This window comes from Marmota flaviventris, chromosome 5, assembly GCF_047511675.1.
Source record: "Marmota flaviventris isolate mMarFla1 chromosome 5, mMarFla1.hap1, whole genome shotgun sequence".
Taxonomy (NCBI): domain Eukaryota; kingdom Metazoa; phylum Chordata; class Mammalia; order Rodentia; family Sciuridae; genus Marmota; species Marmota flaviventris.
The window spans coordinates 42347219-42375155 of record NC_092502.1 but is presented as its reverse complement, the minus strand read 5'-3'; the positions used below and the strand labels follow the sequence as shown (position 1 = coordinate 42375155).

The 27937-nt window shown below is 42.1% G+C and overlaps 1 protein-coding gene across 1 annotated transcript in view; it reads left to right on the top strand.

The window, feature by feature from the left end:
* Positions 1-27937, top strand: part of Spock1 (SPARC (osteonectin), cwcv and kazal like domains proteoglycan 1) — a 495655-nt gene that overhangs the window by 308436 nt on the left and 159282 nt on the right. The window contains exon 3 of the mRNA XM_027941082.2: positions 25678-25792. Within this exon, the coding sequence (XP_027796883.2) occupies positions 25678-25792 (115 nt within the window). The remainder of the gene's footprint in view (positions 1-25677; positions 25793-27937) is intronic.

The following is a 27937-nucleotide window of genomic DNA, read 5'->3' as shown; positions in this document are numbered from 1 at the left end:
CTAAACTATATAATAAATGCACAAAACAACAATCTGTATTGTTCCTGATATTTACCATGATTCCAAATTCCAGTTCACAGCTTGGTATGGTTTAGTTTTTGTTTTTGAAATATCATAGTCTTAGAAAAATATTTTTGGTATCCTAAGCACATGCTCATTCTGCTGCTGATGAGGTAGAGGAGCAATTAGATCATAGCTTCAGTCTTTTCATTCAATAAACAGTTATTGAGTACTGGATTGGTCAGGAACTTGGTTCAGGAAGTAGGAAACAGTGCTGGCAAACTTAAGAAAAGGGTGATTCATTAGAATGACAGGGTCTCCCAGGAGACCAACTTAGCTGTGGTATATTTGATCTTTAAAGTTTCTTTGAGTCACTCCCTACAATTTTGGAGGTCCCAGAAGGAAGTCTGGTGCTGAGCTCAGCAATGTGCCTTCCCACAGCTATGCCAGGACTCAGGACAAGAGGGGACTCAGTATCTTTACTTACAGGATGACAAACAAGCACCAGTGGAAATTGCATTCCCACCAACCCATCAAACAAGATATTAAAAATATTAGGTGGGAGAATTTAAAAAAATATATAGATACCCACTAGAATTAAAAAAATATATATAGATACCCACTGTGTCCTTTACAATCCAGATCCTATGCATCACTTGTGTGGTTGGCAGTCACATACTTAGCTGGTTTGTAGTCTCCATCGTTCACCTTTCCTCTGCAGAGACAGGGACCTTGGCTTTGTATTCCCCAAAGTGGCACTCAGTCAATGTCCAGTGATCAATTATATCATTGCTCATTGGATTCTGAAGTGAGTTCACCTCTGTCACCATAAATAGAGGCGGACTGAGAGTCTCTGGGGTAAAGAACATGTATTAGACAGTGGGAAAATGTAGTTAAGACTAGAAACAGCCCCTTGGCCTCAGAAACTCAGCAAATGCATTTCTATCATTGCCAGCTGACTTGCAGCACTGTGTGTACTGCAGGCTTAGGGTCTCTGGTGGAAAGGTTGAAAAATAAAATAAACTCGTCCCCTCAATTGCTTTATTAAATAATGCACAGATGACAGTGCATGAAATATTGATGCACAGAGAGCTCACCCTCCTGCAGGGGAGAGGAGCCTCTGTATAATTGGTTTTTCTACATAGCAACAGAGATAGCTTAGAAATATTGTTACTATTTCTCTTACTGCATAAAGCCTTGTCTGGTAATGGAGGGATGGACCCAAGTGATTCTTGTTTTCCAAATCCTTATTATCTTTTCATCACTGAGGCCTCAAAATGAATGAAAGAGCACAGAGAAGTACTGGCATTTTCATATAAATCAGCTTGCAGAATCAGGTTCTTCTTGTGGGTTGAGTTTGAGGAACATTCTGACCAGTTTTTTAAAAATTGGTGGAGTATTATGCTATTTTCTTATCTGTCTCAAAGATTTAGAAATGATGTGAGTTGGGTGTGGAAGACCAGGGCTGCATTATTTGATGGTGCTAGGTATATAAATGAAGTCATTGTTGAATTCCTCCAGAAAGCTCTTTATGCAAGTGAAGTATGAAAATCTGCAACTCAAAGGCCATGTGCTCAGGCCATTCGCTGGCCACAGAGGCGAATTGTCCATGGTGATTTAATATGTTAGAAGGGCATGACAGGAGCAGCTGCTCTGGTGCTTTTAATGGAATTTTAAGTTGCAGTCACCTTTCTAATTGGAGGCACAGAGATAACATATGTTTATTAGAGAAGGCAGGATGGGCGGTATGTAGCCCTCTTGTGAAGGCAATCCAAACTCTAGCTGGAGCTTTTCTTTGTAGTTGTTAGCGGTAAGTTCAGAAGGTCAAAGAGCACTAATTGAGTGCCTACTGTGTGCCAGCATGGGATTTTCCTCTCTTGTCTTCATTTTTTAACTTCTTGTCATTTATAATTGTTTTGTAACAACTACATAGGTCCAAGAATAAGTTGAAGCCTTCTGGGTGTAAATACAGATAGGTCTCCATTACTTAAAATGGATGAGTGGATGTTTCTTGGTTCAGCAAACATTTATGGAATGCCTAAAATGAGCTACCCCCTGACCCTTCACGTTGATCATGTGGCCCCTCCCTTAATGAGGTGGTGATTTCATGTGGTGGTTTCCAGAAGGTCACTTCTCAGTTCAGCAAATGTTGATTGATGCCTGCTTCATGGCTGGCACAGGGGCAGCCAGTGGGCACATGGAGATGAATGAGATCTCTTCTCTGTCCTTGAGGGACTCATGTTAGGGAGAAAGATAAGCAGAAATGGAAAAAAATGACTGCATGACTTCCCCTGCCTGTGAAGTTGAACATGGACCTTGGGAGGCTGTCTAGACCCAAGCCCTGTAGTCAGAGGTGGGCTTGTCCATGTAGAGGCCTAACCAGATCATGGACATGTGGTCTGCGGTGCATCAAGGGAACTTGCTCTCTCTGAAGGTCCGTTTTTTTGGAGTTTCATTGGAGGCTCTTTCTGCAAGCTCTAGGACATGCTCCCCCTGGGGACTTCCAGGACATACTCATTCACATCCTGCTGCAGTGATGGTCTCTTCCCTGCTCACTGTGGACGTGGTGGGTTTACAGCATGGTGATAAATGGTAAGGACTTTACAGTTACCTTCAGAAGGCTCTGGATCAAAGCTTATAACTCACTTAGGGGAGCTGCTTAGCCTCTCTGAAGTTCAGCTTCCTTATACTTAAACTGTTCAGAGTAAAAGCATGTTCCTTAGCTTGGGACACTGTAATATAGTGCTATCGTCTGAGTGGCTTAAACAACATAAATGTATTTTCTCCTAATTCTGGAAGCTGCAAGTACGAGCTGAGGGAACCAACATGGTCAGACTCTGGTCAGGGTGCTCTTCCTGGCTTGACCTGGCTGTCTTCTTATTGTGCTCATGAAAGGCCTTTCCTCAGTACAGAGACAGGGAGAGGAAGGGAGGAGATAGAGACATTAACAAGCTCTTCTGTATCTCTTCCTATAAAGGCAATTATATGATTATGCAGCCTTACCCTTAGCATCTCATGTAAGCCTAATAACCCCCAAAAGACCCCAATTCCAAATTCCTTTGTATTGGGATTGGGGCATCAACATATGAGGTTCAACTGGGGAACACAATTCAATCTATAGCTGACCTATTCCATCTGGTTTTCACTGGACAAAATCAGGAAAAAAACATGACAGTTTCCCATGGTTTCCTTCATGTAACCTCATCAGAAGTGTGAGAAGAGTTACTGTTCCCATCTCAACAACAATGACAGAAATAGAGGCTCAGAGACTTTTGGTTACTGCTCCGGGGCACACAACTAGGACCCAGGCCAAGATTCAAATCTGTTGTTCAGAATCCAAGTTCTCCATTGTTTGTTCTCTTTCACTGACATTTCATGGAAAGCCTAGTCCAGTAACTAGCAGGAGATACATTTATATTCTGTAAATGTTGACTCTGTAGTTGCCTGGTACATCTCTTTTCCCTATACAATTACAAGCTCCTCAAGTCCTGGGAAGTATTTTATTTGTGTGATTACTTACGTGATTATTATAATGGAAAATGCCAGTGAAAGGAGAAAGAATGGCGAACTTGGATTTAGAGCAGTAGATTTGAATCTTGGCTTGACTGTATGCTAGCTGTGTGCCCCAGAGCAATAACCTAAAGTCTCGGAGCTCTGAGACTTTTTATTTTTTTCTTGTTGGCAAGAGTAACTCTTTTCAGATTTCTGATGAGGTTATCTGAGGTAAACCAGGTGAAAGCATCTGTGTTTTCTGATATGTAGTGAACATTCTTCAAATGTTGGCTGAATGAGTCCTCAGACCTTTCTCTGTGCAGCAGTAGCAGAGCTGGCTACCCTGCAGTCTTCCTCCCAGGTTCCCTGATTCTGCTGCTCTTTATGTGGACTTTCTGGCCCCAGTCGGGGTTTGACTGTTCAGGTAGCCATTTAATGATATTCCTGGTGGGAATTTAAAAAAAAATAAAGATAAACTAGATCTGATAGAGAAGTAATGACTTAGATCAAATATTCACAAAGAAAAATGGGTTATTTTGAATGTTCTTGGTCCCATTAACAAAATTTAATCTAGTGGGGAAAATTTATGGGGCAGCAAACAATCCGTCTTGCCTGATGGTGTTCAGAGGCACAAATGAGCACTTCATATAACCTCCCTGCTTTTCAGAGTTTGACAGCATATGAGCATTTACATTTCAAACAAGGTGGTCTTCACTCATGTGTTTTTTTTTTTTTAATGTTCGGTGTGAGATACTGAGTTTGTAATGCACAGTCTGTTAGCAACTTCAATTTTCTGAGACGGCACTTAAACAGAAATAAATGATATATTCATGAAGACTGTTGTTTGGTGTAAGACCTTGTGGATGATACCCATATACAGATTGGACCATGGTGGAGGAACAGGGGAACTGAGCCACGTGTTGGGGTGGAGTGGCTGCTGTGCTGATGGTTTGACATTAGCTCTGGAAGTTCAAAGACTCTTGATGCTACCCAGCTTGCTCGTTAAGGGCATCATCCTGAGAGGCAGCAGACCCAGGAATGAGCTTCTCTGGCTGTATGATTTTGGACTAATTATTTTGTCATGGAACCCAAGGGTCTGTCTATAAATTGGGATGATATCTACAGCACAGAATTACTATGAGGGTTTGATGTCAGGCACATAGCACAGTATTCTGTACATGTATCTTTGCCCAGGAAAAGTTAGCCAATGTTCTTTTTTTTTTTTTTTTTGGCAATGCTGGGGACTGAACCCAGGGCTTGAGCACCCGAGGAAAGCACTCTACCAACTGAGCTATATCCCCAGCCCTTGGCCAATGTTCTTGTTATTACTATTGCATTAGCTAATAATGAAATTGTTAGTGTTCCATGAAATTTTTGGAGCTTCAATCACAATGACGCATCATCCTAAGTCACCTTTGTAAATGTATTTATTGTATCTTTATAAAAGTATTTACCTGACGTTGAGCCCTGCAGAAGATTTCAGGGAATAAGACTGACCTTAGACTTCTGTTTAGCTTCGCTGCCTTTCTCTGATGACCACTTTTGCGTGTATCTCTGGAAAGCAAATCCCAGGATGATAGGTACCTTGTTTCTCTCATCCACTGCTATGCTTCTAATACCTAAACCAGTGCTTTTCATATAGTAGGTGCTAAATATATATCTGTTGTTCAATAAATTTATCAGTTTCCAATCTTTAGACGGTGCATCTTGTTCTTGTTTGGGCCATCAAGGTCTCTTCCCATGCCTCATCTCTCTTAATGAATTTAAACACCAGTGGTAGTTTGGGGCCTGGATTTGTTTTTCTGGTTTTTTTTTTTTTTGTTGTTGTTGTTGTTTGTTTGTTTTTTCCTTCTTTTCATCATCAGCCTGATGGAGTAGATAGATGGGGTGCTGAGGTGGGATGTGAGATCAGGGTTCTAGATTCTGCTCTGTGGCTAACTTGCTTCAGAGACTTAGACAAGTCACCCTCCTCTTTCTGCACCTCAGTTACTCAACATTATCATGAGGAAATTGGTTTCTATAATTTATGAAAGACCCTTCCAGTGCCGACATGGAATATGTATGTTTTCTGGAAATTCATAAAGAATAAACCCAGTTTCTTGCTTTTCTGTTTCCAGTCCCAGACAGGCTCACTTATTAGCCCCCCACAGCTATGACTCCAGACTGAAAGAATATTTTAGCTCCTCCCAACACATCTTGTACACCTAAGCTCAGTTTTCTCAGCCTTTGCAGATGGGCAGTTTGGCCAGGTAGCTCTGCTGTACACAGTGTAGCTCATTTGGACCCTTCCTAGCCTCACCCCCCTAAAAGCCAGTAGCATTCCCCCAGCCCTATGTATCAGTTGTGATGAGAAAACATGTCTCCTGATATTTTGCAGTGTCTCCTGAAGGTCAGGCAAGGGGAGAGCATCCCTGATGTTAGCTCGCATTCTCTCATAGCCTTTGTTCATGGTGTTACAAGAGGAGGGAAGGTTTTCTCAGGAGATCAGAGCAAATGGAAATAGTATATTGATCAGAGGCTTCTTTTCCCCCTAGGGATGGGGGAAATAAAAAAAGAAAAAGAAAACAACTTTCTTACCAGCTTGAAAGTGAAAAAAAAAAATGTAAAACTAGCCCAAGTATTTTGCTGGGGACCTGAATTCACACTGAGATAATTCCATGTCTAATATATCACCAAAGATGAGAATAGGGAATGACAACTCTTAGATCTTACCTAGAATATGACAGCTATTGGATCTTATTCTTACATCATGGAAATTGGGTAGCTGTGGGACTGAATACTTGATGAAAAAGATACATTTAAAAAAACCTTCCATCTTGCTCACATCTTAGACGTAGGCAAGAGATGTTTTAATACAAAAACTGTTTGGAGACAGAAACATTTTCAGTGGTGCCACGATAGTATAAACAAGGCATTTATTCTAAACTTGTTGATAATATTTTTTCAACAAATCTATAATGCTGGGTTCTTAGAGAAGAATAAAAGATATTTATAAGACATGAGCTCACAATTTGGTAGGTGTCACAAGACAAAAACAGGCAAAAATCATAAATCAAAATATATAAATCATAACAAAAGTTTTAGATGAAAGGGGTGCTGATTTTATAGCCTCAGTGGAGCCCTGGGAAGCACAGGCATGGCTCAGGCTAGCAGTCTTACCTGGAGACAGAGTTTAGAGGCTTGTGAAGAACACAGGATAATACCCTGACCAGACTTTGACTAAAGCATTGAGAAGCTGACTATGATGTGGAGACTGGTGAGACAATACACATTTGATATTAAGTGTCGGCCATGAACTGTTTATTCCAGTGGCTTAGAATATTCAAAGTTGAGGTGATTGCAGTTTTGAAACTTGCCTCATTGCCTCCTCCTGAAGTTGATGTCCTTTGAATTTTCCTAGTTCTCAGCTTCCCATTCTCTAGGAACATTGTATCTCCATCAAAGAAAGGAAGAAGAAAAATCTACCCATGGATGTGATTTGTCCCCCAAAGATTCAATGTGTTGGAAGCATCTGGGGTTGTCCATACCAATCTGGGAGCCATGGCAGCCATTTTCTCCATGAAGCCTAGAGAAGCCTCGTAAGAAGTGGACACTTGACCATCTCTGAGGAGATCCAGGCAGTCACCTGAGGAACAGGTCATTGCAGGGCCACCCTGTGAACTGGATGCTGTTTACTTGCAGTCTTCTCACACCCCCAGCCTGCCCTTTCTCCCTGGTTCCATCCTTGTCACAATGTTCCTAGGATTCTTCCCCTTCTGTGGCACAGCCACCCATCCCTCCACAGCTGCTCTTCCTGAAACTGTTCTGTGTAAGTCATGTCATACCCAGTTTGGTGACGTGCACAGTGTTCTTCATCTCCATGGGACAGCTTTCTGTGAGGTGTGTTGTGGAAAAGGGTCTGCTCACCACCATCATTGGAACCTTCACAGAAATTAAGGTTCAGTGCATGAACCTGTCCAGATGTGGCTTGATTTCAACTGATGTAAGATGTTCCATTCCCCAAACTGTGGTTTCTAACCACAGACCCCTTTGAAGTTCCCTGGAGAGAATGAGCCAATGTTGTTATATTTCTTTGGGTGCAAACAACGGGACATGACTCAAGTATCATGTGAAGGACAGCCACAGCTTGCAGAGTCCATGAGAGGCTGGAAAACCTGGCTTGGATATGGGAAAGGACTAAGAAGACATGGGAAAGGCCAAGGGGGTAAGCAGCAGGAGTCACAGACTGATTACCCTGAGTGTCCCTGCTACCCTGGAGCTGCTCCTTCAGTCTCTGCAAGATCACTGGGATTGAATGTCCCAGGGCAGGGAGGGGAAGGAAGGATCAAGTGACTTTTTAGTGGAGAGTGGGCATTTGGAACCACTGTCGCACTCAGCCTGCACGCAACGGGAAGAGATGCTTTGGTGTAAGGGAAGAAGAGTATTGTTAGGAAGGGGAGGGTTAAAGGGTTCAAAATAAATCCACTCTGGGTTCCTTGCACCACAAAAGTTCCCATAAAATTTTGTGCATGGGTTTTAGACCCACTAAAGCCTGCCCACAGATTCCTGGTCAACAACCTTTCATCCAAAGGGATTTCTCTTCATTCATTTGCATTTCTAAGGTCAGTCAGTGCCCAGGAAATGGGACTGGGACAAAGTGATGAACAAAAAGCTCTACTGAGAACAAGCCTGTAATCCCAGCAGCTCAGGAGGCTGAGACTGGAGAGTCGCTAGTTCAAAGCCAGCTTCAGCAACAGCGAGGCACTAAGCAACTCAGTGAGACCCTGTCTCTAAATAAAATACAAAATAGGGCTTGGGATGTGGTTCAGTGGCCGAGTGCCCCTGAGTTCAACCCCCAGTACTGGAGGAAAAAATAAAGCTCTACAGAGAGGAACTATGTAGAAGATATCCTCAGTTGCCTCCTTTAGTTATGCAATGACAGAAGATCAGCCCAGGGGACATTATTGGGTAGAAGAGATCCCATGGTTGCTTTTGTAGTATAGAGTCACCTCTGGGATCTGACAGCATTTAAGATGGCCCAGTGAAGACTGGGAAAAAAAAAAAAAAAGAGTAAAGCCTGTTAGGAGGAGGGCATATTGTCTGGATAGAGGATTACTTAATTACTTGAAGTTTAGCAAAATTGAAAGGAGGAATAATTAGCCTGTTGAAGCTAAAAAAAGAAGTTATTAGGTTGTTTGCCAAGTCGGGAAGTGCTAAGGTTTGGGAATTGCTTTTCGACTACAGAGAACAAATCCTCCTGGAGCTTTCCCATCCCTGGTGTCCTGGGAGTCTTGCCGAGTAAAAGCGGCATGGGATGTGAACAGTGTGGTTGTTTACTTTTTGAAGAAAAGCTATGTTCTTGTGGAGCTCGAGGTGTACAAACACAAGTGCCTCTGAGGCCAGAGGGCAGTTCATGTACCACTGAAAGACGGAGGGAGGGAGGAAAGCTAGGAGAGGAAACCAGCGAAGGAGGCAGCCCTGTGGAAGGGCAAGCCTAAGTGCAGCCAGACCTTCCAGTTAAACATCATCCAGAAATTTGTACCAGATTTTTAAACCATGTTTCATTGCTTTCAACTTTTTTTTTTTAAATTATTGCCTATTAGATACACAGAATAATAGGCTTCACTGTGGTAAATGCATGGAACACGCATTGATGATTTCCATGGCCCTGTTATCCCCTTTTCCTCCCCTCTACTCTCCCCTGATCCTCTTCCTCTTTTTTAAATTGTATTATTTCTACTTTAATGTCATATTTTTGTAACCAGAGATCATCAGGTTAAGCAAAAGAAGCCAGGCTCAAAAAGACGAGTATTACTCGAAAAGACAAGAAAAGATTCTCCCCAAATGCGGACTCTAGCAGCTTATTTTAAGAGCACCTTTTGTGGTGGTCAGAGCACACCTGCAGGCCCTGCTTGTTCTGGCCTCAGGGACAGGGTGGCTCTGAGTCTACCCCTGGTTAAATTCTTGCTCTGTCCCTTTTTGTTCTGGGCACTTGAGCAAATTCTGTGTCCTGTCTTTAACAGATGTCTCTGTGACCTTGGCTGTGAAATGAGGAGAAAGGTCGGCCCTGTTCTCTGGCATTGCTCTAAGGATCCCATTAGGTCATATCTGCTTGTGGTAACTCTCACAGGTCTGAAAGTGTCACAAGCAGAGGGATTGGCCCTCCCTTGTTCAGCACGTGAAATGATGCCTGGCATGTAGTTGGTGCTCAGTGAAGGTCTCTGCCTAAGAAATAAATCAATTATTGGTATCAAACTACTTTAGAGTAAACACGGTTTCCCCTGATGTTTTCCTCTTTGGAAATAAAGGGGGGATGGGTTGTCATAAAAGGTGTTTTTTAGGAAACTCACAGAACTTCTGGGTAAGAAATATTTCAGTTGCCAAGGAACATGTTGAAAACCAAAATAGAAAACTCCTTTGGTGAATGAAAAAGAACCCAGAGGCACTCCAGGAGGAGAACATGCAAACTCAGCAGTGAGCTGGAATGGGTGGAGTGCAGATGTACTCATGGCCCTGGAAGCCTATAATACCAGTCACCAGCTTTGGACAGCAGACCGTGTCCAACTCACCACTTCATTTTTGCAGCAATACTCGGTGAACCTTCTGCCACAGGCCTACCCTCTTCTCAGGGTGCAAAGGTACTTCTGCTTCCCCAGTACCTAGAGAACCATGAATGTACTCCTGAAGCCCCTTCTTTGTGGGGCTGGGAATTTCTACCCAGTCTTGATACCATGAAGTCTTATCATTCTTTGTCCATCAATGCCACTGCTTGGAATACTAGCTCATTTTGAAACTTCATCCAAAAAGCTTACTATACAGAAATTACTTAAAATCAGTGGTGTGCTTCATCAGCCTGAGTTCAAAATTCTGGATTTTGACTTGACTTCCTATGAGGAAAACTTGTTAGGCTGGAGCTTGGGGGCCTGGTGGATCTGCCATTGTGACTGGGACTTTGAATTAGCATCCAAGACCTCTTGCCCTTGTTGATTGGACAGGGCTCACAAAGAGACCAGACGGAAGCTTTTGTTTGTCAGAGAAAGGAACACACCAGGGAGATTTGTTGCCCATTTAAAAAACGATTGGGCATGAAATGGCTAGTGTTTGGATTACACAGCAACACATACTCTCATTAGCTTTTTCAGGATCACAAAAGGCCTGATGGCTGGTTTAGTCCCAGCCAGTGGAATCTGGTGCCAAAAATCTCTGTCAAACATTTGCAAGGGGAAGGAGTCTTTGGGGGAAAAGGGACTCTCCATTATGTCATCAGTTTTCTTCTCCTTTCATGCCATACCTGAAGTTCATGGGTACCAGGTATAGATTTTAAGCTGGGCCTTACTGAGTGAAAGCCATAAAACCACCCATTCCTCGTTGACTGTGTAAGTGATGGCAGTGGAGTGATCTGATTTCTGAGGCACGGAGTTGTGAGGGTGAAGTCCAGGCCCCTGAGTGGGGGACTGGCCAGGGGTGGCTTACCATGGAGAATACAGTTATGGAAGCAGAGACTAGGTGATTTCAGGACTCTGCTTCAGTTTAAAGATAACTTGGAGAAGAAAAGGGCTCAAATTGCAGCTGTGAGGAATGTTTAAGAGGAATCCCATGGCAAAGATGGGAGCTAACATTTACTGAGGACTTGTTAAGATCATTGTTAGACAATGGACACACTGTCTCATCAAGCCTCCAACTGCCACATAAAGGAGACATTGCTATTTCCCTTTAGAGCTCAGAGAAGCTGTGTAACTTATCCAGTGTCACGTAGCACCCAAGGAGTTGAGCTCAAGTTTGGATCTGGCTCTGTCAATTCCAAAATTCATGTTCTTTTGACCTTTTTCCTATCATTCACATCACACATATTGGTGACTTGGTTGTCTGAGTAAAGAGACTGTCCAGGAAGCTTGAGATCTGGGTTCTCTTTAGATTATTTGGCTTTGGCAACCTGAGAAGTGGCCCATCAAGATCCCTTACTGAAGCAGAGCCCTGGCCTGTCACATCACAGTGGTGATCCTGAAGGTGAGTCCAGGTCTGGAGCAAGGCCAGCATGTTGTTGCTGATATATCTCCACTAGACATCAATATGTCAATCCATTATCTGGTCACTCATTGTTATAAGGATACACATCTGAGAACTGGTCATTTTAGACATAAGTCCTGCTCTACCACAGTGGCATGTCCTTGGAAAAATCCTAAAATCTATTGAGACCTGTCCCTTTATCTAACACTGCCGGGTCATTTCTCACCCTGGGGCCTCTACTGTCCCTCTGCTGAAATGTTCCTCATCTGATCTTCAAAAGGCCTTGTCAGGTCATAGCTGAAATATCGCTTCCTCTGAGAGAGTGTTCCTGACCACTTAATCCAAAGTGACCACTCAGGAGTTTATGGCATTGCTCTTTTAAAACCAGCTGTTTAGCTCCTATCCTTATCTAACATTTCCTCCTCCCCTCTTTCTCTTCTTCATTTCTCCCTTCCTTTCCCTCCCCCTTTCTTTCATTTCTCATCATCTCTCTACTAGAATGTATGTTCCCAAGAGCAAGGGTTTTGTCTTAACTATCTCTGAGTGCCCAGTGCCTATCGTATTAGTACTTGGCATATAAAATGAGTTTCATAAATGTGTGTAGAAGTGATGAAGTAAGGTCTTCCCTGTGTTACTATTCAACATGTTGGGCTGGAGATACCTCTGGGTCTCTTGCAAATCTGAACTTTATGATCTAGAAATCTAGGGTAGATCCATCCCAAGCTGCCCCTTGCACAGAGTTTATCCAGCATGAACTGAGCACATCATTTGAAGTAGACACATGTCAGGAGACTTCAAGTTCAGATATGGTGAGCAAACTTGGTCCCTGGCCTCACAGAGCAGGCTAAAGGAAGGGTGAAGCCCATGGACCTGGGCTTAATACCTGTAACAAACCCCATGATACTCCAGGAACTGTTTATGGTACGAGGCATGTGGTAGTGAAGAGGATGCATTGTCTCTGATCTTTCAAGCCTTTGACTGGATTGAGACAGACTTGGAGTCACATTTCAGATTGGCCCTTTAGTTGCATGCTCTTTGGCAAGATCTAATTTTGTTTCCTTTTCTAGTCGAGTGTGGATATATTGGACTCATTCTGTAATTGTCAGAAGGAAGTGATACTTTGCATTGGACAATGCCCTCTGGATGAGGCAAAAAAGATACCACATGTTTGAGAATGTGTGAGTTGTTTAAGGTAACTGAAGGCCAGGTAAGTATTGGGTGATGAAGACATTGTGGGCATGGAATGGGAACTAAAAAGTCTGAATCAGACTACAGAAGACATAGTCATGAAATTCTTTCCTCAACCCCTTGAAATTTGGAGTCTGTATGGAAAACAAAAATGTAAACTCCCCTCTTTTGGTGGAAGGAATGCTATAGCCCTGTGATATCCGGGAATGCTCTTCTTGCTGCTCTGTCTTTCCTGCTGTATACTTTGTATTTTTTGCTGCAGAACAAAAATAAAAGACTTTACTCCTTGTGTTTGTTTCATGTTTGTCTTAGGAGAACCCATTGGTATTTTCCAATTATTTAGTGTTGCATCTGCCTTCTGTGCATGGTTAAAGCCTGATTTATATTTTATATTAGTGCTCTAGATTTTATCTTAGAATAAAATAAGGGAAGGAATTGCCATTGAGTGGCACATTGGTGGAGAGACATGTACAGAAGAGAGCTAGTTGTGGGCAAGTTTGGAACATGAATTGCTTGGCTTATTTGGGTGCAAATGACATATTTTAGCAGTGACTGAATATCATGGGACACACACTCAAACAAGAACAAGAATAAATAAGACTTACATGGTATAGCACTTACCAAACACTACAGAGGGAGAGGCAACATTCTTCTCTCAGCTTGAGATGGTTTTTAATAGTGTAGAAGATGCCCCAAGAAAACCTGCCTGCATTCAGCACTAACTTTGTCATGATTACTTCAGTGTTCTCAGTTAAGGAATGACATTTAATGGCCTTGGGAAACATCCCAAAGAAGCAGAAATGAATCTGCCATAATTGGGTAAAGAAAGGACTTGGAAATGAATAGTCTCTGATTACTCATTTATAAATCCTCAGCCAAGGGTTTCTGAAAAATTAACAGTGGGAGGGACAAAAGTAATAACATCTTTAATTATGATATTTAATTTGATACCTGGGGAGCCACAAATGCTTTAAACTCACTTATATATCTTGTCCCATGTTTGCCACATAGAAGGTTCTCAAAAAAGCTTTAAATTATGCAGGGTCAGTGCTCTGAACAACCCTAGGACTTTTTTTATCTGTGGGACTGAGATCCCTGGGAAGAAGCGTGGAAGTTTATTCTGGGGACATAGGATACATTTCTGATTAATCAGCTCTAATGGTAGCTGCTTTCTGATCCCACAAGAATGAACCATTTGCTTCTAAAGGTTCTTTGTATGTACTTTTACTGGCATTGATTTTCCATCTTAGATATCAGTACCCTGGAGAACTCTCTGCTTCCTTCTTGGCCCCCTTTAAACTTGGTAAATACTTCTACACTTTTCAAACTTTTCTCCCAAAGATCCTCCAACAGCAAGTGTGAGCAAACACTGTGATGCTCTGGGGACAGAACACGCCATGGGCACATGCATTCTTGAAATCTCTTCTATACCCGTTTAAATGAATTTTGCATTCTGTTCTTAGTAGATGGGTGACTGCCATGATATAGATAGGTTTTAAGTTACTGACCATCTAGTAAAATAGATGCTGCAAGGAGATTGTAGATTTGTGTTCTGCTTGACCTCCCATACATTCTGAGAGCCAAGACTTAGATTTGATTGTGGGAAAACAAGAAAAAGAGAGGGTGGGACAGGCTGTGCTAAATATATATGATGTGGGTCTGCCTGTTTCTTTCTCTTCAGCTTGGTTTTAGGTTTTTCAGAGAGGTGACCAATGAAGGAGCAGCATGTGGCCTCACCAGAGCTCTGCACTGAAGTTTGGCTCCATGGATGCCATACTACTGAAGTGACAGCCTCACTTGAGGCTTTGAGAGTCATTTGAGTATCACCATCTCTAATTTGGGGCAGGTTTTTCCTTTTATTGTTCTGGTTTCTGTTAATACCTATTCCTGCTGAGCTTTATAGGACAGGGCAGAAGGCATCAGGTCAATTGAAGATCAGAAAGCACCAACTTTATATATGCAGCCTACCTTGCTGAACTTGCCCATCCAGCTGTCCCCAAAATATATGTTACTAACTTCTCTGGACTCAGACCCTGGTCTTCTTGTGTCAACAATCTTTACCAGATTCTTTTTGTCTTGAATCAGGCTCCCTTTTTCCCCAAAACCTTTTACCAACAGTGCTTACATGTATGTTCTTAGGGTATCTTAACACTCAAATTTCAGGACTTTCCAGTACAGATTTTTCAAAGCCCATAGTCTTTCTCTTGAAAACAAACAAACAAACAAAATAGTCTAGTGGTGTATGTTGTATATGAGGCATTGTGAGATCTTAGTGCACAGTTGGGGGGGTTATTTTCATCTTTCATTCTCAGCCTTTTAATTCTTTGGGAGGAGACAGGGCTCTACTAGAGATACATGAACTCCTTTCTTGTCCTGTCAGGGTTTTAGCAGTGGTGTAGACCTGGGTAATTAGCAAGAGTTTTCTAGACAATATAGACCCTGTGCTAGATGCTAAAAATGAAGCTTCAGTATTTCTTCTTATAGAGATGAATATACCATTTGGGGATTAGAAAGACCAAACAGAATCATGGCCTCGGGATCTTGCCTCTCTTAAATGTTCAAGGTCCCTTCCCCTTGGGGGGTATCCCTTTTCTGTACTTCAGGAGCAAGCTAAAAGGAGTGGGTAAGAGTGATGAGGATGACAACTGAGTGTGTTCTGTGCTGAGCACCTTTAATACATTATCCCTTCGGATCCTCACAAGACTACAGTGAAGTGGATCTGTTTGTCTGCAACTGACTCAGTCAAGGAACCTGATGAGATCTCACTCAGGCAGGAAGTGGCAAAGTAGTACCTTTCCTCAAACCCACATGTCTCTGATCTTGAACCTTCTATTCTTTTTTAATTTAATTTGTTTTAATTAGTTATACATGACAGAATGCATTTATGCACTTTGATATATCATAGATAGATGAGATATAATTTCTCATTTTTCTGAGTGTACATGTTGCAGAATCATATTGGTCATGTAGTCACATATATACATACAGTAATAATGTCTGTTTCATTTTACTGTCTTTCCTATCCCCACATCCCTTCCCTTCCCTTCACTTCCCTCTACCTTATCTAAGGTAACACTATTCTTTGTTAGTGCCCCCAGCCTTATTGTGAATTAGCACCCGAATATTAGAGAAAACATTTGGCCTTTGGTTTTGTGGTATTGGCTTATTTTACTTAGCATGATATTCTCCAACTGCAACCATTTACTGGAAAATTCCATGATTTTACTCTTCTTTAAAGCTGAGTAATATTCCATTGAGTGTATATAACACATTTTCTTTATCCTTTCATCTATTGAGGGACACCTAGGTTGGTTCCACAGTTTAGCTATTATGAATTGAGCTGCTATAAACATTATAGTAATCTGATTTTTAAGTCCTTTGGATATAAACCATGGAGTGGGATAGCTGGGTCAAATGGTGGTTCCATTCCCAATTTTCTGAAAGGAATCTTTATACTGCCTTCCATAGTGGTTGCACCAATTTGCAGTCCCACCAGTAATTATATTCTACATGCACTAAAAATCTTGAAGGGTGGGGGGAATTCTTGAAGCTTCTGAGTTTTCCAATCCTTTTATGGTCAACCATAGCTGCTGAATAATAACAGAATAACCAGTACCAAAGGAGTTAGTTCTCTGGATGCCTTTGGATTAGGAAAAACTCCACATTTAATGGGAATTTTAATTGCATTTAAATGAAGCACAGATACGAAAGACAGACTTTATGAGCCACAGTGATCTTTTAAAGTATACCTTTTTCCTGGAAATATTTGATTTTTATTGTGTTTTTTATGTCCTCTTATAGGTTATAGAATTTAGTTCTTTTGTATTCTGAGTAATTCTTACTCCTCTGTTCATAAATGTCTTATGAATAATTTATGCCAATTATAATGAAATAGAATCCAAGTACTTGTACTGCTATAATATTTTAATAAATCCTGGCCATTTTGATGGATGAGTATGTTAAGACTTCTTTGTGGATGGTGTCTTGTCCCTTTACTGAGAGATGAGATCAGTCTCAGGTGCTGTCGTTACCAGGTGATATGTTTCTCAGTTTGTCTCTTCCAGAAAGAAGGATTTCAGGTGGGAGACATAGATAGAAGAAGCACAGAGCATTTATTTAGTGAAGTGAAAGTACTCTGCAGGAAATGTGAAGCAGGGTGTCCCAAGAGAGGAGGTAGCCCAGGGTTTTCCATGTGGTCAGCTTTCATATGGGGTTTGGAAACCTCCTTCCATGTGCATTATGCATCAGGAGTGGTTACTGTGGCTTCCTGCCACGGCTCAGTGCACCCGTGATGATTCTGCCATGTTAGAAAATTTCCCACCAGTACCTAAGTGAAACCCAGAGGGTCCAAACCACAGTGTAAATAATATAACAGACCCAGGGCGACCCAAATGTCAAGGCCTCCGTCCTTTGCACACACTTTGAGGTTGAAACTCCCTTAAGCTGGTGACAACTACTTTCTTTCTTTTTTCCTGTTGTATTAGTTTTCTTCCTTTATTTATGTATTTTTATTGGTGCATTATAATTATACAACATAGTGGAATTTGTTGTTACCTATTCATACTTGCTGACAATATCACAATGTCATTTGGTCAATATCATTCCCGGTTTCTCTAGTTTTAAGAAAATAAGTATATGACCAAGAACGAGGCAGCTTGTGTGTGTGGTTTTCTGAAGTGGAACCATCTTCTGCCACTTGACACTGAACCCTGTTTTCTTTCCCTCCAGCCTCTTTGCTCATTCCATCTCCCTACCTGCTCTAATCCTATTATTCACGCTTCCCTGTTTCATATTGACACCAGGTTTCGTGAGTCTCCCCTTCTATGATGTGAACTGAAAACCCCTCTCATAGAAGGAACCACACATACATGGTTCACATGGCCTTGCTATTTCTTAAGTCAGAGTTAAGTTCACTGGTCAGCAGCAATGCTTTTGAAAGAAACATTGACTCTTATATTCATTATAAAAGTAACAGAAGCTTCTTAAAAAAATCTAACAATATGACTTTAATTTCTGATAGTGCAGTCAGTGTGTTCTACACAGAAGTTTCCCCTGGGGTCTTCTGGGTGGCGTGATTCCTAGGGGAGGTGGCCATAGTAGTTTGGTGTGCTGCTGCTTGGCACAGTTGTCTTCACCTTTAGCCTAGTGGCTCTGAGCATCAGCTTTAGTGTGAGACGCACCATGATGGAAATCCAGGCTCACTGGCGGTATGGTCACAAACAGATTCCTTAATTAAAATCTCCATCAGTTACCAGTAAATTAAGAGTAAACTGATCTCTGTGTTAGTTTTCTCATTGTCAAATTAGAATGGGCAGTGGTACATTGTTCTACAGATTGGTGGATGTCACTGTTTCCATCATTATCCCCTTAATTAGCTGATGTATTATATAATAAAATGCTTCCTCTTCCTTTCTACTGAATTCCTCTCCCCTGCTCTCTTTGACCTCTTCTTCCCCCTCCCACTTCAAAGGGAACTCAGGTTCTTGTTGGGATTATTAAGCGAGGTCCCGTTTTCACATCCCAGAGCAGCTGGGAAGCAGGCTAAGAAAGGGCGGATGGCTGGCCAGGCTAATAAAATTTTGTGGCCACTGATTTTATGGGGCACATTTCCACAGCTGCTCTAGCAGACTCCTCTTAATGCTTTCTTTTCTAATGATCAGGATGTGTAAATTACCATGTTGGGCTTATCAGTGGCTGCCCATAATGTCTTGTTTTGTATGTGAACAGAGGGTCCAAGCTCATCCTAGCATCTGTCATTAGTTCCAGCCGGTCATGGGTAGTCTTAACTCCTTTATCTCAGAAGCGAATGCCAGAATCTCCCAGGGATGGATATTACCTTTGGCTATGGTCATGACTCAGTGTCTCCTAGCTGCAGGCAGGATTGATTCTCCAGGGCTTGAAAAAGGGGACTGTGTCTTTTGCAGAGAGTTTTCCAGTCAGTGACAGACAGCAGTGGTGTTGGCCTGGGATCTCTGAGAGTTTGAGTTAGTTTAGGGTCTATTTCAGGGTTGGTCCCAGGAGACAGAGAACAGTTAATCAGAAAAAAACTGTGAGTGAGGTGGAAACTGGGACTAGTGGTGGTGGTGGTAGCTTCTTTTCAAGAGAAGCAGGATTTAGAAGGGAGAGGGTGCCTTCTTTGGAAAAAATGAGTCTGGTTTTGAGTCTTGGCTTTGCCATTAGAACTTTGTGGTGCTGACAAGTTACTTTCTGATTGGTTTTCTCATCTTAACTTACTTTTCTACTTAATTCACCACAAACATCTAGCCATATTAGTACATATAGATCTACTTGCTTCCTTGAAATTCCTGCATGCTATTTCATAAATGAATATCCTATAATTAACTAAATAATTAACCTATAGTTGGTGTTATAGACTGAATATTTATGAATCCCTCCAAATTCATATGTTCAGGCACCAGATCCCAGAGTGGCTATATTTGGAGATGGGACCACTAAGGAAAGAATTAACATTACATGAAGTTACAAGGGTAGAATCCTAATCTAATAGGTTTAGTATCTTTTTAAGAAAGGCTGGCACATACCTGTAGCCCCTGCAACTCTGGAGCCTGAGGCAATAGAATCACAAGTTTGAGGCCAGCTTGGGCAACTTAGATTATGACTCAAAATAAAATTTAAAAAAAAAAAATTTAAAGGGCCAGAATTTGGCTTAATAATAGTATCCCTGGGTTCAATCCCTAGTACTTCAAACAAACAAAAAATCAGAAAGCTCATCTTCTATTTCTCTCTTTTTCTGCACTAAGGAAAGGCTATCTGAGGACACGAGTCAAAGTTGTCCATCTTCAAACCAGGAGGAGAGCCCTAATACAACCAAACTACTCTTTCACCCTTGTCTCAAATTTTCAACCTCAAAAGCTGTGAGAAAATAATTTTTTTTTGTTTTAAACCACCTACTCTATGGTATTTTGTTATAGTAGCCTGAGCAGATTAATATAGATGAATATTCAAATTATTTATAATTGTTTCTTATTATAAACTATCTTTGCCTAATGTGTTAACAGGCTGGGTCATCATATTTATTTTGTATATTAAAATATCTTTTTTAAATTTTTGGCATATACTAAAAAGCTGAGAGGATAATATAGTAAATGCCTACACACTCATCCATGTAGTGTGTAGGCATTTACTATATTATCATTGAAATTAATAGAGTACCTTCCCAAACAGGCTGTTATCAGTTTATCTTCAGCCCCACCTGAAACATACTAATAAAGTACCAGGGAAGATGCTTTGTCACAATTGGCACATAAAGAAAAGAGTCCTCAGGCCCATAGTTTACAGGAGAAAGAAAAGGAGTGTGATCTTTGGCCAGATGCATCTTCTCATCCTGTGCCTCTTTGTCTTCTCTGTGCCGTGGCCCCTTCTTTCTCATTGTCCAGTCCTTGGGCACACCAGTGTAGCCTTCCGTGTCACTCAACCGACTGCCCTATCTGGATTCATAACCGGTAGTCCCCTTTGTTTGGCTTCAAAGAACTTGGACAATCCCTTGAATATGAAAGCTGAGAATGGTGAAGTAAGCTTTCTTAGCTGCCATTCTTCCCTGGTTACGGCAAAATTCAATGGGCAGAATCTTCTATTTTGTATTCTATGACGCTCTGTCATCAGCTGGTAAACAAGCCCCTCTAGAGAGGTGGGGAGACAAGATGCATGCTTGGGTTACCATGGGGACAGACAAGCTGTAATAAATGTTCGGAATCCTAGCCTGATGAGGTTTTCACAGTTGCGAATAATTTCTTTGTCGGTCATCCATTAAGTCACTCCTAATGAATCACTGGCCCTATTTGCTCTTCAGAAGAGTCTTGGGTGTGCATGATTCAGACAGAGGGCAATCTTAAAAGCAAGGAGGAGACAACAGGTCATCATTAATTTGGAGACATTTTGCAAATTAAGGAACCTTTTTTTTTCTGAAAAAGCTTCTGGGAGTTACCAGACTGGACCATGAGTTTCGTGAGTTGGTTTTGATAAGTTTTTTGCTTACTGGTCTCAGAGGGTGCACTTGTGGCTTCCCAGAATGCTTGATGTCCCTGGGGAGAGGGAGTAGGGAAACTTCTCTAAGAAGGAAAGGGAGCCCCACTGGGCTTTCCATCCCAGATTTACTTGCATCTGTTCTTATTAAAGTGCCATTTTCTAAATATCATATGTGTACATTGTTCCTCTCTTCCAGTTTTGGAATGCCAAGGTGTGCCATGGTTCTGCCAGGTCACCAGGTTCTGCCATGTTTGAAGTTGCTGTGGAACTTAGAGGCCATGGCTGCCCAGAATTCTTGCTGTGGCTTCTAGCCCTCCATGAACATGCCTGATCACCCTATCCAGCCTTACCACGCACTACCCCCACTTCAACCAGCTACCAACCTACTGAAACTCTTCAACCTTGCTTGCCAAGATCTCACATACCCCTGGGAGGAGAACTTCCTTTTCACCCTATTGCCTGGTTCAAACCACTTTTCCACAGACGTGAGTTTTTCCAGGAAATCTTACCTCACCCTCTGAAAAGCTGGGTCAGGCATCCCCCACCTCCCCCTGTCTCCTCTCTAGTTGTGAGCCCTGGAGAGCAGGTAGGACATCTTGTGTGCAATACAGAGGTGCTGGCCTCCAGCCTGCAGAGGTGGCTCACATAAAATGATTCTCTGCAAATGTTAATTAAACACACACAAGCATGTGTGATGTCCCTAAGTGACTGAGGGACCCTCTGGGACAACCCCCAAAATGGAACCTTCCTCTTGTCTCAACATCTATGAGGTAGTATCAAGCTCTGCTATTCCTGGTACCATGGTCCTTTGCCAATTAGCCTACACAGTGTGCCCAAGGACAGAGAAAAGTCTTGATTTTCGGATTTTAAAATCAATGTAGCTAATTAAAAAATAACTCATTGAACTGAAAACAAGTTCAGAAACAATTAAGATAATTAAAATATCAGCACCTTAATTGAGACCAAGCAGTGAGCTCAAAAAAATAAAATTAATTAAAAAAAAGAAACTTAGATGGAACTGGTAATTAACTGGCTTTTGAATTCAATACTCTGCAGCTCAACAAATCTCTTTAAATTAATTCATTCTTGGGCCTTTTTCTTTGAGAAAAGTTTTTGTAAAATTTATTTGAGAAAGATAATTGGACATGTGTCCCATACCATTTGACCCTTGATTGGCTTTTGCAAGAAGACAGGCAGGAAAGATGGAATTAACCTTCAATGCATGCCTGCTCTGTGCTAGGCACATTGTCGAGTTTAGGTCCACATGAGTCTTGCAGGTATGGTGATGCAAGTGGTACAGGGGACCCAGGGCTTTCTCATCTTCTAGAGAGTACTGCATGCTGTTACCAAGCATGTGCAGCGGGAGATTAAAACTTGCAGCATAATCTCCAGGAAATCATCAGCACCATGACAGGGAGGCTTTGAGCCTGGCTCTGGGCTCTCACTGACAGTGCTTTCTCCCTACCTTCTCACCTCTGCAGTTTCCTCCATCTTATGAAAAGGCTTCTTAAATGCCACTTACTATTCAAATCTCTTATCATTCCCTTTAGAAAGAGGAGCCACACATCCCTGTCCAGGACCAGTGGTTGTGGGAGCCTTTCAGGAGTGTCACTGCTGCATTGAAATGGAAATGACGCCCTCCTTTCAATCCCCATATTGCTGTTTTTCAAAAACAAAATGTATCCTGGTGATTAAACAAATGCTGACAGCTTGATTTGTTACTGTTTTGTTGTTCTGTGAAGTTCATTTACTCTAAATAATTCGCATACATGTTTCAAGTATTCAGACCCTAGTAATTAATTTCTAGCAGACTTGATTTCTGTATGCAAATTGTTAAGTATGTGTGTGGAGTTAAATGATAATTTCATTATTATTACTTTTCGTTGGAATTTTTGTTATTATTTTTTGTTTGTTAAGAAATGTCAGCTTCTAGGATCCCAAGGGTTATCTATACTAGTTAGACTAATGGCAGGATGACAAGATTGCAGAAGAGTTGACCAGACCACAGGTCAGGTGACTCATTTGGGGGATTGCTGCATCCAGAGAGGGCAGTTGTTTGGAGATGTCCATCCTACCCTCTGGGGAATGGGACTGGTGACCCAGTCCTGGGGGACATACAGGCCAGGTATTGCTATCACAGCTTCAGTAGCACCGGATGCCCTGGCAGCTCCCTCTTACTTTTGGCCATTAAATCTCAGTTGCCTTTCAGGGCTCTCAAGAATATGGTGCCATCTGAGCTTCAAACCTGGGTAAGGTCGGACCCTTGCCCAACAAAGATCCTAGTTGTTTCCCATGCTGGAGTCACGTAGTGAGGAGTTCAGGTTCACAGACCTGGTTTGCAAATACCCTCTGCACCTCTCATCAGCAGCTTTTTTCTCAGACCTGTGTTTATAAAATGGGGATGTTAGCAGCAGCCACCTCCTTGGATGCTTGCAAGGATTAAGCAAGGTAATCCAATTAGAGGGCTGGGTTCACTGGTTGCATGTCAGAAGCAACTCAGTGGTGCTAACTATTGTTCTTATGATTATGAAGGCTTATTATTCAGTCTGGGAACAAAATACAAACCTGAAGAACCTAACCCATAAGAGGTGCTTAACACGTACCAGGTCTGTTGTAAGCACTTGCAGATATTAACTCATTTGATACTTAAGACAACCAACCAGCAATAATAGATGTTATTATTCCTCTCTTACAGAAGAGGAAATTGAGGTAGAGAAAGGTTAGTAAATTGCATAGCCAGGGCCCCATCCCAGAAGGCCTACTCTGGAGTCTGTTCTCTTTCCTTTTATTTCTGCTCAGCTGATTGACTTTCTTTGTGACTGCACCATCCAATCAGAGCTGGCAGTGTGAACATTGCATGTTTGAGAAGTTGACTGTAGAAGCAAAAATAGTTCAGATTCTGCCTCAAAGCTTGTCATGTCCTACTGCAGATTTCAACGCCCATTCTTCTAGGCCATCCTACTATCCTCCATTTCTGAGAACTACTTAGTGCAGATTCCAAAGTCTCTGCAGCTCTTGGCACCTACTGGGGAAATAGCCTACCCTGGTAACTATGGCGGGACTGCCAGTCATTGGTCCCCAGGTTTCCTGAAATCTATAGTGGTGGATGGAAGTGTGAGAATGGGCATGGCCATTGTTGGTGGTCATCTGTTAATCCTTTTAATTGTTGACTCAATTTTGGAAAAGTCTTGGAAGGTAAGCCCATGTTGACTTGGCTGCAGCCCTGGAGGTGGGGGTGGGGAATTATGCATAAGGAAAAGTCACTGGCAGAAACTATACCATCATCCTGGCTTCTCAAGCAGACATCTCTAGAAACTAAGGAAGTTCTATTTGGGGCCAGGAAGCTCTTGCTTCAAATTTCTAGAAGGCCCAGCCTTGGAGGAATCTGAGGGTAGATACAAACCTCTCTCCAATTTGTCTCCGAGGCAGCCCTCAGTTTAAGAGCAAGGAATGAGCATGTGGGCCTTGGCACGTGAATCAGCTTCTCTCTTATTTGAGCCTCTGTGTTAAACTCCGGGTATCAGAGAACATCTTTTGGGGATTAGGCTTTTTCAGATGGCTTCTCTTGGACCAGGACCTGGATCTTGTTGCTGTCCTGACTAACCTAAGAATGTATCCTGGTCCCATTTACAGTTGCTTGGGGAGGGAGCTGCCTTGAGCTGTTCACACAGCAGAAATGCTGGTTTGCTCTGTGTTCAGGATTTTTGAGGAGTTCTTGGCAACCCTCTGAAGGAATAGTGCTCAGAGCCTGGACCTGGGCGTAAGGAGGGAAACTGCTCTTCTCTCTGTGACAGCTGAACGAACTGGTGGAGCGGATGATGGCATTTGTCATGTAGTTTTGCTATCCCTGCTTGCAATGCCATTTCATTTAACCAAATGTCTGCATGGGGAGGAAATTGAGAAACCTCACATCCCTGGCTGTAGAGAGCAGTTATGAAAGATTTACCTCCTAATAGACGTTAGGCTCCAGATCTGGGATATGGCACAATTGCTTTTGTTTTGCAGGAAGTTCCCCTGGGCCTCTTCTGGGTCCATGATGAGCATGTGCACCTCAGCATGCTAAGTGCTGATTAGCCAGGAGCCTGCTGCTCAAGCTTATTCCAGAATATGTTGCTGTATATGAACCTCTGTCTTTGGGGACGCTTTCTTGAGTTACTTCTTTGAGTCAACTCCCTTTCCCTCATTACCCACCCACAGACCACACTTAACAGTCATTGAATTTCTCATGATTGCCCACACAGGCCTTCCTGCATTTTGCTTGTGCTTGTCTCCCTGCCTGGTTTGCCTGTTCTATCCTTGCTTTTCAAAATCCTACCCATCCTTCAAGATCCAATTCACATATTAATGCTTCACTAATCTTTGCCCTAGAAATTGATCTCTATTTTTCCCTCAAGCTCTGTTATCATTTTATATGCCCATCATGGCCCTTATCTAATTCTGCTTTGCACAATAAATATTTATGTGTAAGTTTTTTCCCCCCCCTCTCCCTGTTACATTGTAACTTTGTGTGGCACAAAACTGTCTTACACATCTGGAAGTTCTCTACAAACTTAAAATAGGTTATTAATGCCCATGGCCTGTATTTATTGAACTGAAGCAAAAACCTATGTCCTTAAGGGCTTTTTAGGTGATAGGAAATAAGTAAAATTAAGCATGAATGAAATCATAACAACCAACACCAGATAAATAACCAAACGGGGAAGATTTGGTAGCTCTTGTTCCTCCGATCATGTAAGATTCTAAAGGATTTTTTTACAGTAATTCCTACTTGAAATGAAGATGCTAAAACTCCCAAAGCACCAAGGAATCACTATCCTGATGTTCAAGAAGAGCATGTGTGATAGACACAGAATTCCCTCTGGCTTGGGTTTTCATTTCAATCCCCACCAGTCTCAGAAAACAGCACAGAGTTTTCTCTGTGCAACCACACAATTGGTTTATTTCCCATTTGTTTATTTGAATAGCAGTGGAAATTAAATTTCCTTGGAGGTCCTCATGCTCCTCTTCTTTTTCCTTTCATGTCAGCCCTGGACCCATCCAAGGACCCCTGCCTGAAGGTGAAATGCAGCCCTCACAAAGTGTGTGTGACCCAGGACTACCAGACAGCCCTGTGTGTCAGCCGCAAGCACCTGCTGCCCAGGTAAGACAGGAAGCAAGGTGGGTGGAGGGTGGGAGGCCCTCTGCAGTTGGTGGATCTAAGGGTACCTGGACTTGACTGGGGAACATAGGAGAAGGGAGAGCATAGTGTTTGTGCTGCCATTTTGTAGGGTATTTGGTGCCTATATTCTTGCTTAATGGTATGAATCTCAGTTTTCAAACACAAATTTGCAAAGAACATTCATCTTAATTCCTTTAAATCTACTTAATTTTTACTCTGCGTTCTCATCTGAGCAGATGAACAGAAATCCCTTCTTGGTCATTATTTGGGAACTTCCTTTTCCATGAGTGACCTTAAGATCCAGTAAGGTTATTGCTAAGAAATCAGAGGTTGGACCTTTTGTCCCCTGGTTGTATCTGATTATGCTAATCCTTTGAGTCCTTGAGGCCAGAGGGTCTCTGTTGCCATAACCCTCCTGCCTTCTCAAAGCTCACACTACCATTCCTTCCTAGATTATGTCTTGCTATTTCCTGGGGTATAGCAGGCCTATCCCTATTTACCAAGCCCAGGGGGAGTTCTCCCCCATTTTCTCTTCTTCCTTATAGCCCTTATTCTCAATGCCACCCCACCCAGCACTAGCCACCCAGAAGGCTTAGACTTAACAATGATGGAAACAGACTTGAATTCAGGCTGCTTGTATTTTCAGTTCCATAAGAACATTCAAAACAAGAAATCAGACACACTAATGTGTGTGTGCATGCGTGCGCACACACACACACACACACAGAGGCTTTCTTTAAGAAAGGGGCTGAGTGGAGGTGAGAGGAAGGTGATTTCAGTGCCTTTTCTACACTCTTCCTTGAACTGCCTGTGCAAGTGAGAAATGCACCAACACCATGTTGGAGTTACACCCAGTTTTGTCTTGAGCAGCTTGCTCTGCCACTCACCTGGACTGCACCATAACTTAGGAGAATATAGCAGTCTTTCTTAACTTCATTCCCACTGAAATTGACCTCCCTAGAACTTTCACTTTATTAGCTCTGGTTTAACCACCTGAGATCCTGAAGGGTGGGTACTCTTCCCTCTCTTAATCCTTAAAGTCTAACCAGTGCAGGCTCCTTTAGGCTGTTATTGTTAAAATACATTTTAATTGCCCTTCCTCCCCTAAGTGATTTTCTCTAAACATGCCTGTGGAGGTGCTACCCCTGAGATCATGATCTGGCAGAAAGACAGTACTCCTATCATGGGGTGACTCTGTATCTCTGGCTTCTCTAAGCATGGCCCCTGCAGCCATAGACCTGACCTTTATCTCCCATATCTCCTTCAGAATCCTCAACAAGACTTTCAAGGTTGTTTTAAGCATAATCAGACAAAAATGCAAGGTATTATAATGAGCTTTTCTTGTCCTCCTAACTGGAAAGTTCTTCCTATAATAAAGACCCATCCTGTCCCTGGAATGTGTAGCACATTCCAGGTGTTGTGCTCAGCATCCTTGTCCTTGAATTATTTTTAAAATTTTTAAATTTGGTATTGTTTTTTTTTTTATCTCCACTCTACAAAAGAGAGAACTGAGGCAGAGTGAAGCATTCGTGATTTGCTTGTATATCTAACAAGTGGCGACCATTATTCAAATCCAGGATTATCTATCTAGCTCTAAAGCTTACATTTTTCACTACTACAATATGTTAGCCTCTTCATTCTACCTTCCCTTGTCTGTGGTTTATTTGCTGTTATTCAGCAAAAAGCTGTGGAATACCTACTGTGTGCCAGGCTTTTGTCAGGCCCCAGGGCTCCAGGAGGTCCTGTTCATATACTCAAGGAAAATCAAGGTCACTGGGGACTTTGATGTAAAAATGTATTTTGGTTGATATTTGAAGCTCTTTTTAAGGTTATGTACTCTAAGAAAACATGCCTCAATCTCCTGCTGCATGTGATTTCTGCCTTCCCTGATGGAGAGAAATGTGATTTCCTTTGTTGAAAATTCCCAATTACTCTCTGGGATAGTGTCTAGGTTGTTCAGTTATCTGGTTGTGTGTGTGTGTGTGTGTGTGTGTGTGTGTGTGTGAGAGAGAGAGAGAGAGAGAGAGAGAGAGAGAGAATGAATCCCTTGCTTGTTTCTTCCTAGATTTCAAAATTCAGACTTTTTTAGAAATACCAGAGTAGAGGTTTGTGGTTTTAAATTCAAAT